The sequence below is a fragment of the Schistocerca americana genome, chromosome 2, assembly GCF_021461395.2.
Source record: "Schistocerca americana isolate TAMUIC-IGC-003095 chromosome 2, iqSchAmer2.1, whole genome shotgun sequence".
Taxonomy (NCBI): domain Eukaryota; kingdom Metazoa; phylum Arthropoda; class Insecta; order Orthoptera; family Acrididae; genus Schistocerca; species Schistocerca americana.
The window spans coordinates 74,582,476-74,603,707 of record NC_060120.1 but is presented as its reverse complement, the minus strand read 5'-3'; the positions used below and the strand labels follow the sequence as shown (position 1 = coordinate 74,603,707).

Here is a 21,232-nt window from a genome sequence, read left to right as displayed (position 1 = left end):
GTTTCGTAATTATTACAGTCCAAAATCATGTCACTCTTTTTGATACACCCTGTATTATGTGGTACCTTTCGTTTGAAGTGTTCTGACTTTTGGCTTGCCAAAGGTGACAGTTGCTGAGTTTTAATTTGCTAAATATGGCAGCTCTAGTCATAGCGTATAGGAGATTATGGAAGAATTTAGGTCTGAGAGGATATTAGTGACTGCAGTGGAACATCAGTATCGCAGAGACGATAGCCTTAGCTGCCGATGAACATCACCTCTCCCAGTGCCTTCCCTTTACTTTTCCCTAATGTCTGTACTTCAGGCATTTTTCTCAACACTACAGAATACTCTCTGAATATTTTTATATTACTTTTATGAAAGCAATTTAGTTTAAAGTTTGTGTGTGATGCTTTATCCAAATTTCTCTCATTCCAGTGACGCTGGTGAGGCGAATAAAGACAGTTGTCAGGAGAAGAATACCAATTGTACGATGGCTGCCGCGCTACTCCAAGATGACGGCTGTGTCGGATGCAGTGGCCGGCATCACAGTTGGACTTACTATGATGCCGCAGAGCATCGCCTATGCATCTCTAGCTGGTCTCTCCAGTGAGGTTAGTTTTCTTGCAGGATCTTTATTATCTCCTGGTTGTAATAGTCTATACGAGTTTGTTTTACCATGTATATAAAATTCTGGGCTGGGAAAAAGTTTTGCATCACTCTCATAAATTGCGTCCGTCTCTGTTGCCGAACGCTCATTGCAAATGGCTATCATGCTCAGGATCCAGATTCGATTCGCAATTCTCCCACTCTCATAACTTGCGTCCGCCTCTGTTGCCGAGTGCTCAGTGCAAGTGGCTGCCATGCGGAGGATCCAGATTCGATTCGCAATTCTCCCAGGGATTTTCCTATTTGGGAGGAGTGGAATGAGATCCACGCAGCCTCATGATGTCAGTTGAGAAGCTACTTGAGTGAGAAGTAGTGGCACCAGGTCTCCTAAGTTGAGAAAGGTCGGGAGAGCAGTGTGCTGTGACCCCACATCCTTTCATGCAGCATCGAAATTACGCCATTGTCTGAGGATGGAATGGCGGTCGGTCGATTCCAAGTGGCCCGTCTGTGGTCAGAATATGATGCTTTCCTCATTACTTGTATCATTAGCGCTATTTGATCGTAAAACTCTTCCTCAATACTCTTTTGACCTTAGGATATCGTTAGGTACAGCCGCCTGTGTAACAGAGAAAAGTGAGCCTACCTCCTCAATGCAGTTCAGTGGAGCACGCAGTGTCTCCAATCGCGAACGGGACGATGCAGCTTTTGTGCTCTTTTCAGTGTAGCACCTAGCCTTGAAGGTTCACTACTTGCGCAGACCCTACGCAAGCTGTCTCATTATTGCAAGAAGAGTTATCAGCACGAAAAGTTCCCCACCGTATTGGGAGACACCACAGCGACGTCCTCATTACATTCATCCACTGTCGTGAGACACAAATCAAGGTTGACCTGCCTTGTAGTGGTCGCCTGCGATCAACAATACCAGCTGATGATCGCTACCTGCCGGTTATGACCCCTAGGCAGCCCGGTGAGAAGGCAGTTGGGTATTTGGAGTCAACCAAACAGTATGCGACGGTCTCAACTCGATTATTGTTGCCTCTAGGCATCTGTTATGAACAACGGTACAAACTACCCAGCACCATGGGGCGTGAAGAAGGTGGGTAAGGGAACGGATGAAAAGGAACCACCATCAGTGACGTCAGGCTTTCTTCACTGACGAGTACCTACTCTACAAGACACCACATAGTGCATGGCAGCGGGCACCTGGTACCACTACTAACCATTCGCTTTCCTGTTACAAACGCTAATGGAGCAAAGGGAAAAATTAATGTCTATATGCTTCCGTTCGAGCCCAAATTTTTAAAAATCTTGTCTTTGTAGCCCTTACACAAAACGTACATTAGAGGCAGTCGTGTCGTTCTGCAGTCAGCTGCAAATACCGGTGCTTTAAATTTTCTCAATAAACTTTTCCGAAAAGGACGTTGTCTTCCCTCCAGAGAATTTCCATTTCAGTTCACAGACCATATGCGTAATATCACGTCTTCATCCAATCTACTGGTAGCAAATCTAGCAGCACATCTCTGAATTGCTTCGAGGTCTTCTTTTAATCCAACCTGCTGGGTATCCCAAACACTCGAGTGGAACTCAAGAATGGATCACAGTAGTGTTCTATACGCGACGTTTTTTATAGATGAGCTACACTTTCCTAGAATTGTCACAATAAACAGAAGTCAGCCTATCACCTTCTCTACTACCTTACGTGCCGTTCCATTTCGTATCACTCTGCAGTGTTACGCTCAATTATTTAATCGACACTATTGTGTCCAGTAGCACACCTAAGATACTGTATTTGAACAACATGCGACTGCTTCCAGAATGACATTTTCACTTTGCATCGGAATGTATGCTGATATGAAATTTCATGGCAAATCAGAACTATATGCCAGGCCGAGACACGAATTCCGTCCCTTTGCCATTTGTGAGCAAGAGCTCTATCAAATGAGCTACCGAAGTAGACTTACGACCCCTCCTTACAGCTGCTAGTACGCCATCTCCTACCTTCCAAATTTCACAGAAGCTCTCCTACTAAAATGGCAAGACTAAAGTTTCATATCAGCAGCACACACTCCACTGCAAAGTGAAAATTTCAGTCCGGAAACATCCCCCAGGCTGTGGCTGAGTCATATCTCTGCAATATACTTTCTTCCAGGAGTGCTATTTCTTAGGAGAGTTTCTGTGTAGTCTGGAAGGTAGGAGATGAGGTACTGGCAGATGTAAAGCTGTGAGGGTGCGTCGTGAATCATTATTGGGTAGCTTAGTCGGTAGAACACTTGTCCACGAAAGGCAAATGTTCTGAGTTTGGCCGGTCGTTGTGGCGGTGCGGTTCTAGGCGCTTTAGTCTGGAACTGCGTGACCACTACGGTCGCAGGTTCGAAACCTGCCTCGGGCATGGATGTGTGTGATGCCCTTAGGTTAGTTAGGTTTAAGTAGTTCTAAGTTCTAGGGGACTGATGACCACAGATGTTAAATCCTATAGTGCTCAGAGCCATTTGAACCATTTTTCTGAGTTTGAATTGCGGTCTGGCACCTAGTTTTAATTTGTCAGGAAGTTTCACTATGGGAATGTTTTCTGCACTCATCTGCATTAACTTGCATTTCTCTATGTCCAGAGTGAGCTTCCATTTACCATGACAAACAGCGGTTCGGTCTAAGTGATCAAGTATCCTCTTACAGTCAGTCAACGATGACACTTCCCCGTTCACTTCAGTGTCATGAGCAAACAGTCACGTGGAAATGATTGTATGGCATTGTTGGCCGGGAGGTCCCATTGGGGGGAGTTTGGCCGCCGTATTGCAAGTTCTTTTCAGGTGACGCCACATCGGCAACTTGCTAGTCAATGATGATGAAAATGATGATGAAGGACACCCAACACCCAATCCCATGCCGGGAATCGAACCTGGGCCCCCTGCGTGGTAGGCGGTAATGCTACTGCTACGATAGGGAGGCGGACAGTCACAGATTCCTACTATGGATTCCTATTATGGTGTAACAGGAAATACTGCAAAATGGTTCAAATCTTATATCTCTGGCAGGAAACAAAGGGTGTTATTAGGAAAGAGACATGTATTAAGCTATCAGGCATCATCCAATTGCGAACTAATTATATGTGGGGTCCCACAAGGTTCCGTTTTAGGGCCGTTACTTTTTCTTGTGTATATGAATGACCTTTCATCAGTAATGTTACCAGATGGCAAGTTCGTTTTGTTTGCCGATGATACAAACATTTCAATAAAAAGCAAATCAAGTGTAGTCTTAAAAAGATCGGCTACTAAAATATTTGTGGACATTAATCACTGGTCACTAGCAAATTCTTTGTCACTAAACTTTGAAGAAACACACTACATGCAATTCAGAACTTGTAAGGTGTGTCCAACAAGTGTATTCCTAATATATGATGACAAGAAGATCGAAGAAGTGGACAGTGTTAAATTCTTGGAATTACAGCTTGATAATAAATTCAACTGGGAGGAGCACACCACAGAACTGCTGAAGCATCTTAACAAATTTCTATTTGCAATGCAAATTGTGTCAGACATAGGAGATATAAAAATGAAAAGGTGGCATACTATTCTTACTTTCATTCCATAATGTCATATGGGATTTTTTTTTGGCGTAATTCATCAAGCCAAGCTAAAGTTTTTTGGGCACAGAAATGTGCAGTAAGAGTTATATGTTGTGTGAACTCAAGAACATCCTCCAGAAGCCTGTTTATGGAACTAGGGGTACTAACTTCTGCTTCCCAATATATTTATTCCTTAATGAAATTTGTCATTAAAAACATATCACTTTTTCAAGCCAACAGCTCAATTCGTGGAATCAATACTAGAAATAAGAATAATCTTCTCAAGGATCTAAAGTCACTTACTCTTGTACAAAAAGGTGTGCAATATTCAGGAACACACATTTTCAACAACTTGCCAGCAGCCATAAAAAGCGTAACAACCAATGAAATTCAGTTTAAGACAAGCCTAAAGGATTTATTGGTGGCCAACTCCTTCTACTCCATTGATGAATTTCTCAGTAGAACCAAGTGATTTGCATAAGTGCAGTATAGCTTCTGTACAATTTCAGTGCAGTAATGTGTTCATTGTAAATAAGTGTGTGTGCGTGTGTGTGTGTGTGTGTGCATTGTAAGTAAGTATTATAGTAGTTATATTATACATTTATTACCTTATAAATAAATAAAAAACTTTTTTTTATTTTAAATTCAGTGCATTAGTATTTGTAAAATCATTCTTTCATATAGTGTTCATTAATAAATGACGATCATTCCACTTGGGACCTGTGGAATGTTACATTAGCTTATTTGTTTGAGTTGTAAATATTGTCATGTATTGTTGTTTTTCTGACATGTTCTACATCCTGGAGGACATTCTCACTAAGGATCAATTGGAATGAAAGTAAATCTAATCTAAATTCCACCCTAAGCTTCAGAGCACCCTCTTCCTGTAATATCATATTATATCACCCTGTATATATGGAGAAATTGGAAGTGTACTATACCATTTCAGATGTCTCAAATCAGGGCTGTACTTGTAGAGAAAAATAACTGTTATAAAACATTTTCATTACACTAATTACTAACTGTTTTTAATGTTTGTTTGTGATTGTGGCATTAGCAAAGGATATTACTTCGTTTATTCTTTCAATCAGCATTTTATTTAAAACACCAAAGAGTCATCAATATATAATACCTCAACTACTCTTCAAGACATTGGCTTAACATTTACTATGTTTTCTCACTGGTTGATACAACATGTTTCTACTACCTCATGGCAAGTTTCTCCTGTAACTAGAGAGCTTTATTTCACTTAGATACATGATCCCTCATACAACCACTTGTGATTTTCTGTCCTAAGACCATTAAATTTGTACAAGATATGGCTAATAAGAAATGCTTTAAATTTTTTTCAATTTTTGTAAGTTCTGAAGTCCCACATTGACTAGAATATTATATTCTTACAATCTCTCCCTCACCTACACTATATGATTAAAAGTGTCCAGACACCTGGCTGAAAATGATTTACAAGTCTGTGACGCCTTCCATCGGTAATGCTGGAATTTAATATGGTGTTGATCCACCCTTAGCCTTGATGACAGCTTCCACTCTTCCAGGCATACGTTCAGTCAGGTACTGGAAGGTTTCTTGGGGAATGGCTGCCCATTCTTCATGGAGTGCTGCACTGAGGAGAGGTATTGATGTCGGTCGGTGAGACCTTGCATGAAGTCGGTGTTCCAAGACATCCCAAAGGTATTCTACAGGATTCAGGTCAGGATTCTGCGCAGGCCAATCCATTACACGGATGTTACTGTTGTGTAACCACTCTGCAACAGGTCGTGCATTATAAACAAGTGCTTGATCGTGTTGAAAGATGCAGTCACCATCCCCGAATTGCTCTTCAGCAGTGCTTAAAACATCAATGTAGGCATTTGCCATGACAGTGCCGTGCAAAACAAGAAGGGGTGCAAGCCCCCTGCATGAAAAACATGGCCACACTGTAACACCAACACCTCCGAATTTTACTGTTGGCGCTACACACACTGGCAGATGATGTTCACTGGGCATTTGTCATACCCACACCCTGCCATTGGATCACCACATTGTGTACCATGATTCGTCACTCCACACAATGCTTTTCCACTATTCGATTGTCCAGTGTTTACAATCCTCACAACAAGCAAGGCGTTGTTTGGCATTTACTGGAGTGATGTGTGGCTTAAGAGCAGCCGCTTGACCGTGAAATCCAAGTTTTCTCACCTCCCACCTAACTGTCATAGTATTTTCAGTGGATCCTGATGCAGTTTGGAATTCCTGTGTGATGGTCTGGATAGATGTCTGCCTATTAAACTTTACAACCCTCTTCAACTGTTGGCGGTCTCTGTCAGTCAACAGACGAGGTCGGCCTGTGCGCTTTTGTGCTATACATGTCCCTTCATGTTTCCACTTCACTATCACATCAGAAACAGTGGACCTAGGGATGTTTAGGAGTGTGGAAATCTTGCATACAGATGTATGATGCAAGTGACACCCAATCACCTGACCACGTTCGAAGTTCGTGAGTTCTAGGGAGCGCCCCATTCTGCTCTCTCACGATGTCTAATGACTACTGAGGCCGCTGATATGAAGTACCTGGCTGTAGGTGTCAGCACAATGCACCTAATGTGAAAAATGCATGTTTTTGGGGGTGTCCGATACTTTTGATCATATAGTTTATCAACATATTTATTACTTAAGGATATCTTTGGGCAATAATAAAGACATGTTTCAGTCAGATTGCATTGTATATAAACAACAGACGATGCAAAACAATAATTTATTAATGTATTCTTGCCGATGTTTCAGTGTAAATTTCTGTTTTATGATGTAAAAGCGTTTTGTTTGTTGATTCTGAACAAAAGTCAAGGAAACTGACATTATCCAGAAATTAAAAAATTAAATTCCCATTAGACACACTCTGTAAATCATCTGGATACACTGATTCTGGGACTTCAAATTCCTTTTCCAAGTTATATAAAATATACAGAATTGTCCTAATGCTGAGGTAAATGCAAAATTTAGTCTAATAGGTAAACAACAGCTATATTTTAGAAACAGAATGCCACTTTCTGTCATTTAAATAATTTTCTACTAACTGAAAGAGAAATGATTAATAACTGATTCCCATTATTAATATCACATTATCAAACTGACATTAATTATAGTTGATAGTTTATGAAGTATACAGATCTGTATAATAGCTTCTTTTCCTTGTTATTATACTTTTGATGAATGGTAACCAGTTAAAGCAATTTCGATGCTCTTTTCCTTTTTTGTCAGCAAATTTATTTTATTTTTATTTCATACAGTGTTACCTGTATTAAATTCATCACATATGTAGATACTATTTTTCACAGTGGCTTTACAGAGTATATCATTCACTTGCCCTTTCCTTTCTTGCAAAATGTAATGTTTCTACGTAGATGTTTAACTGATGTATCCAAAGTATGGCATAATAGCATAAAAACAAAATAACACATTTTAATATTAATTCTGGTATAAATATTTTACTGATTTTGCTTTTCTAGTATGGCCTGTACTCTGCCTTCATGGGAAGTTTCGTCTATGTCATGTTTGGAACTGTGAGAGAAGTTTCCATTGGTCCAACATCACTCATGGCACTGCTGACTTTTTCCTACACTCAGGATCTTCCCATAGAATTTGTCACTCTTCTTGCTTTCTTAGCAGGCTGTGTGGAGCTGCTCATGGGACTTTTGAATTTGGGTATGTAAACATTATTTCATTGAAATAAGGAAAGAAACAAATATTATATTCAAATTTTGTGTCTAGAAACTGAAGCAGGTGTATATCTACAAAATAATTGACTTTACTTAAAGTGACCAAGAAAATTTTGTGCAAGTGATAGAAATTAGCAACCCAAAGAAAGGCTTAATGCATAGTAAACAGGTAACACTATGTTGTTGAGTGGGAATGTTGTCTTCTTATGATGTGTCTGTGTAAGTGTGGTTGGATATGGGTGTGTGTGCGAGTGTATACCTGTCCTCTTTTCCCCCTAAGGTAAGTCTTTCTGCTCCCGGGATTGGAATGACTCCTTACCCTCTCCCTTAAAACCCACATCCTTTCGTCTTTCCCTCTCCTTCCCTCTTTCCTGATGAAGCAACCGTTGGTTGCGAAAGCTAGAATTTTGTGTGTATGATTGTGTTTGTTTGTGTGTCTATCGACCTGCCAGCGCTTTCGTATGGTAAGTCACATCATCTTTGTTTTCAGATATATGATTACTCTTGTTATGATTACTCTTGATTCTTCTTTTTAACTTTTTGCTGTTGGGAGATAGTGGTCGAAGTCACAGCTAGGTGACTATAGACATAATCTTTTTTCAAATTTTCACTGAGTGATTTAACAGATTAAGTAACACAATAATGTACCCCGTGAGTGAGGACAGAAATGGGTGCTACAGTTAGGACAGACTGATAAATCATTCCAATTGGAGCAGAGTAAAAGTTGTAGGTGGTCCAAATTAATATGAAGACTCTTTAGTCATCAATAGGGAGAACTAAAGTAACCAATAGTATAAACCTTATATATAATCACGATAGTTTCAGTAAAAGATGTTTAAAATGAATGTCAACAGCAGCAATGAGTTGTGTACAACACTATATTTTAAAAGAATTGGTGTAATTTTCCTGGGAATAGCTTTGTAACCTTTACTTCTAGCCACAGCATCTACTGAACATGAGTAAATTTTCTGCAATAAAAAAACGAATAAAATGTAGTCAATTACTACATGAACTGAACAGAAACAGTTAATGGCAAAATATCTGTCACAACTACCACAGAAATTGTTTGGAGATCATTCCAGAATAGGAGAATAAAAATATAGCCTCTATTTCTCAATCAAAGTTCCATGTAGGCAATAGGTGGAGGAAACCACAAGTTCGTGATCCCTGGCAGTAAACACATAGTAAACAGTTAGTGCAGCAAAGAGCACTTGTAGACGTGAGTCAGTAAACAGCAACTGAGGCAAAGATAGTCAACAGATGAACATAAATTTGGCCCACTATGGATGTTCATGTACTGGTAAGGAGAACAGCTGATGCTATTCATTTTGAATGTGCCGATCAGTCGTTTGTGATCAATGTAGATGGTGAATATCCTCACTTCTATTTATGGATGGAAGTATTTGACTGTCTTGCATACAGCCAAGGGTTCACTGTCATTTGCACTCCACTTGCACTGAGGGGGCAATAATTTGCAGGAGAAATATGTGAGTGACTGCCATGAATCTTCTGACAATTGTTGGAGTTCCACACCAACAATAGTTTGGCTTGCATCCATGACTAATGCCAAAGGCATATCAAGCTTGGAGTGTGCAAGCAGTGCTACATTTGCTATGCTGTTTTTTGCCACCTCAAAAGCAGGGCACATTGTTTCATTCCACTGCACTAGAGAGCCACATCGAACCTTGGTGCTGGAAAGTGGTGGATCAAATGGCTCTTGTAGTTCCACTACGCAGGTTAACTGTAAATGATAAAAGTTTGATATGCCTGAAAACTGGCTTAACTCCTTGACTGTCATCACTTCGACCTTATCCATCAGTGGAAGGGAGCCTGTAGGAATGTCACCATATGGTGTCCAAACACAAGAAGAAGAGCAGATAGAAGAGGTTGACAGATTTAAATTCCTGGGATTACAACTTGATAATAAATTCAGTTGGGAGGAGCATACCACAGAACTGCAGAAACGCCTTAACAAATCTGTATTTGCAATTCGAGTGTTAGCAGACATAGGCGACATAAAAATGAAAAAGCTTGCATACTTTGCCTACTTTCATTCCGTAATGTCATATGGTATAATATTTTGGGGTAACTCTTCAAGTCAAACAAAAGTTTTCAGAGTCCAAAAGCGTGTAATACGTATTATTTGTGGAGTAAATTCACGGACGTCCTGTAGAAACCTCTTCAAAGAGCTGGGTATACTAACTACTGCCTCTCAGTATATTTACTCCTTAATGAAATTTGTCCTAAATAATATATATCTTTTTCCAACAAACAGCTCAGTTCATACATACAATACCAGGAACAAAAATGATCTGCACAAGGACTTAAAAGCATTTACTTTAGTTCAAAAAGGGGTCCACTACTCAGGAACACTCATCTTCAATAATTTGCCAGCAAACATAAAAAATTTAGTTACAAATAAAGATCAGTTTAAAAGGAGCCTGAAAGACTTACTAGTGACCAACTCCTTCTACTGCATTGACGAATTTTTTAATAGAAACAAATGATGTATTGTATATATTCATACTATTAGTATTGTTATTTCAGCTTAAAAAAAAAAAAAATGAGATGTTCCACATCCATGAGGATCTCCTCAGCGCGGATCTATGGAATGAAAAACTAATCTAATCTAATCTAACCACACACTTGGCCACATTCAACACCTCACCAAACTGCTCTAGATGCTTAAATACTTCTTGTAGGTGCTGATAATGTTGCTCCTAAGTGGCAAAAAACACAAATATGTCATCCAGGTAGGTAAGCAAAATGGTTGTCCTTGTTTAATGGAGTTGATAAATCTCTGCCAGGTTTGTGCAGTGTTCTGTGACCCAGACATCATAATTTTTCTCTAAAATAGTCCAAATGGAGTGATTATCACTGTCTTAGCAATGTACTCTTCTGTCATAGGTATCTGCATATATACTTTGGATATAATAGAGGGAAATATTCCACGTAGGAAATATATATCTAAAAACAAAGATGATGTGACTTACCAAATGAAAGTGCTGGCAGGTCGACAGACACACAAACAAACACAAACATACACACAAAATTCAAGCTTTCACAACAAACTGTTGCCTCATCAGGAAAGAGGGAAGGAGAGGGAAAAGACGAAAGGATGTGGGTTTTAAGGGAGAGGGTAAGGAGTCATTCCAATCCCGGGAGCAGAAAGACTTACCTTAGAGGAAAAAAAGGACGGGTATACACTCGCACACACACACACATATCCATCCACACATATGTGTGGATGGATATGTGTGTGTGTGCGAGTGTATACCCGTCCTTTTTTTCCCCTAAGGTAAGTCTTTCCGCTCCCGGGATTGGAATGACTCCTTACCCTCCCCCACACACACACACACACATATCCATCCACACATATGTGTGGATGGATATGTGTGTGTGTGCGAGTGTATACCCGTCCTTTTTTTCCCCTAAGGTAAGTCTTTCCGCTCCCGGGATTGGAATGACTCCTTACCCTCCCCCCCACACACACACACACACATATCCATCCACACATATGTGTGGATGGATATGTGTGTGTGTGCGAGTGTATACCCGTCCTTTTTTTCCCCTAAGGTAAGTCTTTCCGCTCCCGGGATTGGAATGACTCCTTACCCTCTCCCTTAAAACCCACATCCTTTCGTCTTTTCCCTCTCCTTCCCTCTTTCCTGATGAGGCAACAGTTTGTTGCGAAAGCTTGAATTTTGTGTGTATGTTTGTGTTTGTTTGTGTGTCTGTCGACCTGCCAGCACTTTCATTTGGTAAGTCACATCATCTTTGTTTTTAGATGCATATATACTTTGGCGCAGTCCAACCCACAGAATACTGTCATGCCGTGTAGTGTATAATTGTAAGCGTGTATCAACGGTATGGGGTACCAATCAGGCATGGTTCTTGCATTGAGTGCGTGATAGTCATTGTACGGGCATCAGGCTCTTACTTTCTTTGGGACAAGGCGCAGTGTGGATGACCACAGGCTACTTGATGGTCTTCTTTAAGCACTGCTTAGAATTCCGCCTTAGTGATGGCCAAATGATCAGGTGCCAGTCTCATGGGTCTACAAGATACTGATGGACTATCTGTGGTTTCTATATAGTGTACTGTGTTGTGTGCCACATGTGTACATGGTCTGGTCAATATCAGTTATTGCCCCAGCAGTGCAGTGCACTCCTTGTCACATGCCTGTATTAGCTTGGAACTTTGCACCAATGTGTCACAGTGAAAACCTGCTGCCATCAGTTCTGTAATGCTGTCGACCAGTTTGGCATTGGCTACATCTGCTAAAAGATGGTAATGTGCCAGAAGATCAACTCCTATTATCAACTCTGTAAGGTCTGCAATGGTAAAGTCCCATGTAAACAGATGGTGCAGTCCCAAATTTAGCTCTGTCCACTGCATTCCATATGTAGAGATGGGAGAGTTGTTCATGGTACATAAATGATAAGCAGCATGCAGTCAGAGGTCTACAGTGGTGGACTGAGGTTCTCAGCAGCATGCTTAAGTCTGAACTGATGTCTGTCAAATACATGTGACCGGATCTCCTATCGCTAACAAACAGGCAACGTGACTTTGTTGTGCAGTTGGTTGCATCTACCACCTGCTGCCATTGGTATTTTGGTATGAACATGGTGCTGTATATTTACACACATGTTTTTCAAAAGTATTGTAGTACCAGCATATAGAGTGTTCCGTGTTTGACAATGTAGAACTGGTTGGTGATCAGCTTCTCTATCTATGGTGATCATGTACCCTACTGTTCCAAGCACCACCCTGAGGCAGTAGCCTGGCTATCTGTCTGCATAACCAGTCTACTTTCGTTGCCAGCAGCCCGAATTCCATGCATGCAACTGTTAATATCACTATTGTACTACTGTCTGGCACTGTCACTGCGCAAACCTGTGTGAGTGCTCTAGCCTCTCGAATCTGATCCACAGGCTCCGCCACCATGTCCAATAATGTTCTGTGCAGCACCATGATCACTTTGACTTGTAGTGGTAGTCAGCTGCTCCACTGGGTGCACAGTAGTTTGTCAGGGTTGGTAATTGTATCAAAATTGCTCTGTGGATGATGATGTCCTTTGTCTTCTTGCAACAGTACCTGTCTGATTCACTCTTTGTGTGATGCAGTGACTCTCTGGTTTAATTCTGATTTAAACTCCCCATATAAATATTTTTGTGGTGACACAGTGGTCACATCTTGTACCACTGCAGCGTAGCGACAGTCAAGTTTGCTCAAACGAGAGTGAATTTTGTTGAGTCAGCCATAATTCTTGAATAGCTAAAACTGGCTTTGACTTGAGCAAACCATAGAATCGGATTGTTTGGCCAGAAGAGAGGTAAATGGACCGCTAGTCTAGACACTATTGGCACATCTGTTTCTTGTGTAATATTTAAATTCCATAGTAGTCATGCAACCTTCTTCTTCAGCCCAGATCACATCAGGCTCACCACTTGTTGGGATTTGCACAATTTGGGGTAAATGGTCTTTGCTTAGTGCGGACAAAACTGAGTCTGAAGGTTTCAACAGAACAAGTTCTTTATTGTAATAACAATGTCTGCTGAACAGATTGTGCAAACTGTTACTCCATAAGTCTAGTGTGAATCCAAATGTTTAACTTGCAGGTGAAATGTCCTGAATGTGGATATAACTAAAGAAGAAGAGAGTCAGATAAATGGTCACTGCCTCTTTATCTCAGAGTGATAGACATAATCACAGGACATAAAAACACAGAACATATAAGAATGGAATTTTCACTCTGCAGCAGTGTCCACTGATATGATGGCAGATGAAAACTGTGTGCCAGACTGAGACTCAAAATCAGGACCCTTTCCTTTCACAGGCAAGTGCTCTACCATCTGAACTACCCAAGTATGACACACGATCAGTTTCACACCTTTAGTGCCTGAGTTCAAGTCCTGGTCCAGCACACCGTTTTAATCTGCAAGGAAGTTCGTATCAGCACAAACTCCACTGCAGAGTGAAAATTTTATTCTGAAAACATCCCCCAGGCTGTGGCTAAGCCATTTCTTCACAGTATCCTTTCTTTCAGAAGTGCTAGTTCTATAAGGCTGTAGGAGAGCTTCTGTGAAGTTTGGAAGGTAGGAGATGAGGTACTGCTGGAACTGAAGCTGTGAGGACAGGTCGTGAGTTGTGCATGAGTAGCTCACATGGTAGAGCACTTGCCCACGAAAAGCTAAGGTCCTAATTTTGAGTCTCAGTCTAACACACTGCTTTAGTCTGCCATGAAGTTTCATATCAGGTCAAACTCCACTGCAGTGTGTAAATTTCTTTCTGGAAACATCACCCAGGCTGCGGCTAAGCCATGTCCCCACAATATCCTTTCTTCTGGGAGCATTGTGAAAGCAGTGGAGTTTGGAAGGTGCAGGCAAGGTACTGGTGGAATTGAAGCTGTGAGAAAGGGTTGTGAGTGATGCTTGGGTAGCACAAATAGTAGAGCACTTGCCCACGAAAGGCAGAGGTCCCAAGTTTGAGTCTCGGTTCGTCACACAGTTTTAATCTGCCAGGAAGTTACTACACTTTTTGGTTTGTGAACGAACAGACAATTTTAATTTGGTGTTACAAAACTTGAAGTTTTTCAGCAAACATTGTTGGTCCTAAGTCTGGGTTGCAATACATACCACACCCCATTGTCGGAAAAATGAGTAGAAAATCTTCATGGTGAAACCAAGTTAATAGTTGGATGTTTTTAACAGCCATCTGATTTCACTGTGACAGTTCTAGTCATTAAAATAAGTCTTCAGTCAGTAGAACATAAATACCCCAATCATACAATACCAGCTGGAGGTGACTTTAATTTACCAAGTATAGACTGGGATGTCTGTTTATTCATTGTAGGAGATACAGACAGACAGTCATTTGAAGTACTTTTGGACACATTTTGTGAAACCCGTCTTGAGTAGCTAGTTTGGCAGACCACACGCAATGGAAATATCTTAGATGTTTTAGCTTCAAACAGGTTGGACCTTATCAATAGCATCAGAATAGAGACATGGATCAGTGATCATGATGTCATTATAGCTACTATGGTTACGAAAGCTGATTAATCTACCAAGAAGGCTAGGAGAGTATTTCTGCTAGAAAGAGCAGGCAAGTAGTTTTCAGCATCTCACATAGACAGTAAACTGAAAGTATCTCACTTAGACTGTAAACTGATGTCATTTAATTCCAGTAAGATGGACATAGAGAATTATGGGCAAAGTTTAACACTCCAGTTGGCACACCAATGTATGAAGTTCACCAATCAAAACTAAAACTGTTTTGTGCTGTTGCATTGTTGTCTGACAATTGTGAGCCCATGGCTATTTCTTCATAACTGCTTCAGCTAACATGGTGATAAACTGTGTTGTCATACATCCAAGTGAGCAGCAGTAATGTAAAATAAACAGTGAACTAGGTGAGAAAAAATTTACGGTCCCCAAGAAAATGACATAGATTATGAGCTAGCTGCACCAGTCCCACAATAAGGCAGGAGTCTATGAGATAATTAGTAATTGAACAAGTGATTGGCTGAGATCTGATGAAACTGCACTTTTTAATGCTTTAAGTGGATCATTACTTGGGGTGACACCTGTCCATGACAACAGAGTGATATAATGAAATTTATTTCATTATTGTTTAATGAAACAATGATTTAGCACATATTACGTAAATTTATTTTGTCATTGTTTAATTAATCTAGGATTAAGCTGTGAATTTATTCTTACAGATTTACTTTGGTAACATATGACAGCAATTCTTTACTTCTGTACTAAGTGTGCTGCTTGCCCACATGTTATATGAAAATTAGTGCGCCCACTTGAGAGTTAAACAGATTGAACTCATAGTCTGGAGAACTATGTGCCTAGTAAGTGGATTAAGAATGGAAAAGACCCACCATGGTTTAACAACAATATCTAGGTAATCCTGATAAAACAGAGACTGTTGCACTCTCATTTCAAAATAGAACATGCAAATGATGACAGGCAAAGCTTGTTTGTGTGTTTGTGAAGAGTTCTATGTGTGAAGCACACAACAGCTACCACAGTCATACCATAGCAAACCATCTTGCAGAAAATGCAAGGAGATTCTGGTCTTAAGTAAAATCGTAAGGCAGGTCAAAGGCTCCCATCTAGTCACTCATTGACCAGTCTGTGCGGCAATTGAAGATAACAAAACAAAAGCAGATGTTGTGAATTTTGTGTTTAAAAAATCATTCACATAAGACACGAACATGCCATCATTTGACCAATGAACAGACTCCCGTATGGATGAAATAGTAATAAGCATCCCTGGCACAGAGAAAAAAGTGAAAAAGTTAAAATCAAATGAGTTGCCAGGTCTGGATGGAATCCCAGTTCAGTTTTACAAAGAATACTCTATGGAATTGACCCCTTACTTAGCTTGCATTTATTGTGGATATTTCACCATGCACAGAGTCCCAAGTGACTGGACAGAGCTGCAGTCAACTCCTGTATATAAGAAGGGTAAAAGAATGGACCCGCAAAATTACAAACCAATATCCCTAACATCGCTTTGCTGCAGAATTCTTGAACATGTCCATGAATCAGCATGGTTTTAGAGAGCATTGCTCATGTGAAACTCAGCTTGTTCTTTCTCACATGGTATACTCTGAACTGTGGATGAAGGGCAACAGGCAGATGCCATATTTATAGATTTCTGGAAAGCATTTGACATGGTGCTCCACTGCAGACTGTTAATGAAGGTACAAGCATATGGAATAGGTTCCTTGATATGTGACTGGCTCGAAGACTTCTTAAGTAATAGAACTCAGTACATTGTCCTCAATGGTGAATGTTCATCGGAGGCAAGGAGTATATCAGGAGTACCCCAGAAAAGTTTGATAGGATGTTTTTTTTCCATATACGCAAATGATTTGATACACAGGATTGGCAGCAGTCTCCAGTTGCTTGCTGATGATGATATGGTGTACAGGTAGATGTTGAAGTTGATTAACTGAAGGAGGATACAAGATGACTTAGACTAATGCAGAAATGTGGAAGTTAATGTGGGTGAACAGGAAAAACAAACCTGTAATGCTTTGATACAGGATTAGTAGTGTCTTACTAGACACAGTTACTTTGCAAAGCACATGTTGCAAAGTTATATGAATAGAATGAGTATGTGAGGATTGCAGTAGGGGAGGTGAATGGTCGACTTCAGTTTTGGGAGAATTCTGGGAAAGTGTGGTTCATCTGTAAAGGAGATAGCCTATATGATGTTAGTGCAACATATTCTTAAATACTGCTTGAGTGTTTTGGATCCGTACTTGATTGGATTAAAGGAAGACATCAAAGACATCAAAGCAATTCAGGGGTGGGCTACCAGATTTGTTACTGGTAGGTTCAAACAACATTCAGGTGTTATGGAGATGCTTTGGGAACTCAAATGGAAATCCCTGGAGGGAAGGTGACATTCTTTTTGAGGAACACTACTGAGAAAATTTAGAAAACCAGTACTTTGAAGCTGGCTATAGAATGATTCTATTGCTACTAACACACATTTTGTATAAGGACTATGAAGATAAGATAAAAGGAATTAGGGCTCATATGGAAGCATATAGGCAGTTGTTTTTCCCTTGCTTTGTTTGAGGATAGAATAGGAAAATAAATGATTAGTAGTAGTATGGGGCACCTCCCCACCAGGCACCGTACAGTGGTTAGCAAAGTATGTATGTACTTATAGATGTAACTGTACAAAAAAGACATGTCTGAAGTCAAATGTAAACAAGTAGGCAGACTTATAAGAAATGGCAACATAGATGCCTTATAACTCTTGAAAATGCACCTGTAAATGTAAAAATAATGAAACTACCATATGAGCGTATGGAAAACATCTTTATTAAGAAATTTTCATTTTATTATTTTTTATCAACTTTCTCACTGGTTTTTGTGGCCTGTCACGGTTTCCTCCCTCACCCAGTGTTCGATGTTATTTCTTGAACAGATACCAGTTACTATCTTCCCTTACAGTTTTGTCCATCTCTGATTCTGTCTAGTTCCATGGAAGTTATTTTTCGATGTCTTAACACATGTCCTATAATTCTGTCTCATTTTACAGTTTGTGTTTTCCACTTACACTTTTCCTCGCCAGTTCTGTGGATGACGCACTTACCTCTAAGAGCACTTAATTTTTAGCTTTCTTCCATAACATCACATCACAAACACTTTGAATCTCTTCTTTTCTGGTCTTGTTACTATTCAAGGTTCACTTCTAAACAGTGCAGTGCTCCACATATATATCCTTAGAAACTTCTTTTTCAAGTTAAAGACTTCTTTTGACAAGTAGTGCTCTCTTTGCCTGTGTTATGTTGGTTCTTATGTCATCCTTGCTTCATCCATTGTGCGTTATTATGCTTCCAAGGAAGCAGAAGTCCTTCATTTTGTCTTCTATGTGATCCTCACTTTGGATGTTAAGTTTGTCGCTAATCTCATTACTGCTTTTCCTCCACACTTTCATTTTTTGTTTTGTTTTGTTTACATTTAATCCACATTCTATTTTCAAACAATGGAAAATCCCAGATGTAATAACAAAAAATGAAATAGGATTTACCACAAACAGGAGGTGTTGTGCAGCACACAGTCACTTTGAAAGAAGTCTGTTAGAATTTATAAGCTACTTGACAGAGTCGTTCTTCAGCTGTAGAAAAAGACATACATACACATTCATCTGTGTGTGTGTGTGTGTGTGTGTGTGTGTGTGTGTGTGTGTGTGTGTGTGTGTCTTTCTGTTTTTGTAGAAGTACTCTTTCTGGTAGCTTACAAGTAGCTTGGTGAAGTGCAATGTATCATATTTCATTTTCTGTTTCCAGTAGATCATTCATTCCATTTAACTGGTTCTGTAATTCTTCCTAACTTTCACAGAGAACAGCAATCATAGCCATCAAGAAATCTTCTCATTAATATCACTTCACCTTAAATTTTAATGTCACATCTGAATATTCAATTGTTTCCTACATTGTATTGTATTGTATTGTATTTTTTATTGGTCCTGTTGTCTACATAGCAGATTATGCGTAAGACATTGGACAAGTAAAGTTATAAATATACAGGCTGAAAGTCATTACAAGACATACATATTTAAGGTTACAATAATACATTTTACACGTAAGTATTTATATAACACATTTCATAAATTTAAATATTGTTCAATGGAGTAAAAGCAGTGATGCTTTAAATATGACTTAAGAGATTTTCCAAATGTATTGACCTCAGTGATAGTTTTTATGTTTTCAGGAAGTTTGTTATAAAGCTTAACTCCCATGTGAAAAGTACCTTTTTGGCACAGTGCTGTGCTGATTTGAGTCATATGTAAGTTTCTATTTTGTCTGGTAAAGTGCTCATGTATATCACAGTTTTTTTGCAGTCTTCGGTCCTTGCCTGTTACACTTTATTTAAAGAACAAAAGGGTTTCCGTAATGTATACACATGGTAATGGAGGAATACCAGATTTCTTAAACAGGGGTTTACAAGAGCCTCTAGGCTTGCACCCAAACAAGATTCTAATGGCCCTTTTTTGTAGTTTAAAAGTGCTATTAGCTGTTTTAGAGTTTCCCCAGAAGGTGACCCCATATCTAAGATGAGAATGAAAGTACGCATGATATGCATTCAATACTGTTTTCTCATTACAGCATGATTTTAATGAACAAAGAAGGTAACATGTTTTGCTCAGTTCTGCATTGAGATATTCAATATGCTTATTCCATCTGATGTTACTCTGCAGCCAAAGTCCTAAAAATATGGTTTCAGTATTGTTACCAACTGGTTCGTCATTGATAGAGACTGATTGGATAAACATGTCCTTGTTAGGAACATTGTGGAATTTTAGAGCAATGGTTTTCTTACTGTTTATTTCAAGCTGATTACTCTGTGCCCAGCTGCTAAGTTGTTTCGTGACCGTGTTTACTGTCTGCTGTAACTGTTCATTGTCATCTCCTTTTAGTAGAATCGTGGTGTCATCTGCAAATATGATTGTTTTGTGTGCATCAAGATTTAAACTTAGATCATTTATGTACAGAAGAAACAGAAGGGGTCCCAGTACTGATCCTTGGGGTACACCACATTTAATTTGTTTATAGTCAGATAAGTGATTAGATACAGTTTTTAGCTCAATATTTGTGTGCTTGATACACAGTGCCTGCATACAATTAGTCAGGAAGGAACTGATCCACTTGTTGGACAGACCTCGAATACCATATCTTTCTAGCTTTGATAGCCGAATTTTATAATCCACCATGTCAAAAGCTTTTGACAAGTCAATAAAGACTCCTATTGTTTCCTGTTTTTTGTCCATCAGGTTTAGGATGGAACTGATGCATTCATAGACAGCAGTTGTCGTTGACCTCTTGTTTCTGAATCCATGTTGCTCATTACATAGGATGCTGTTTTTATTTATAAATTTTGTAAGTTTATCATACATAACTTTTTCCAGTACTTTAGAGATGCAGGAGGAAATTGTGATGGGTCTGTAGTTATTTACATTGTCTTTATCCCCTTTTTTATATACAGGAATACCTTTTGATGTTTTCAACACATCGGGGAAAGTGCCTGCCTGAAGTGAGCAGTCGCATAAGTGTGTGAGTACTTCAATTAGGTTTGATGCGCTCTTCTTTAACATTGTTGCAGGTATACCATCAATACCTGCCGATTTGGAATTTTTTAGTCCTTTTATTGCTTTAGCTACTTCATCTTGTGAAACAGAACTGATGTACATTGATCCTCTACATGGACTTATTTTGTACTCATTTGCCTGGGTGCTCTTAAAGTTTGATTGTAACATATTATCAGCAACACCTGTGAAAAAGTTGTTAAATGTGTCGGCTACTTCTAAGGGGTTTGTTACTTTTTTATTTTTATGTGATAGTGTTATATTTTTGCAAGGTTATCTGTATTCTCCACATTCCTTTTTTTTTTACATTCCACATAGCCTTTGATTTATTAGCTGAATTATAAATGATTTCATCATTATGCATTATTTTTGCTGCTTTTATTACTTTTCTTAATATTTTGGAGTATTTTTTATAGTATGCATGTACTACAGGTGAGGAATTTTTCGAGTTACATATTTCATGAAGTAGTCTTTTCTTCTGGCATGAAACCCTTATTCTCTTTGTGATCCAGCTGTTTGTTCTAGAGTTCCCCCGTACGGTTAATGTTTTCAGTGGGAATGCAAGTTCAAAGAAATGGGTTAATGTATCAATGCAACTGTTGAATTTTTCATTTATATCATTCATTTTGTACACTCCTAGCCATTTTTCTTTCTGTAATAAGTTGTTGAAGTAGTTTACATTATGCTGATTATAACTTCGATATGCTGTTCTGAAAGACATGTTGTTAGTAACACTGCCTTGTAC

General features: G+C 39.3%; 1 protein-coding gene across 2 annotated transcripts in view; it reads left to right on the top strand.

The window, feature by feature from the left end:
* LOC124596020 (sodium-independent sulfate anion transporter) overlaps window positions 1-21,232 on the top strand; it is a 109,155-nt gene that overhangs the window by 19,907 nt on the left and 68,016 nt on the right. For both annotated transcript variants that reach the window (XM_047134977.1, XM_047134978.1), the window contains exons 2-3: window positions 418-593; window positions 7,654-7,849. In XM_047134977.1, coding sequence (XP_046990933.1) covers window positions 418-593; window positions 7,654-7,849 — 372 coding nt within the window. The remainder of the gene's footprint in view (window positions 1-417; window positions 594-7,653; window positions 7,850-21,232) is intronic.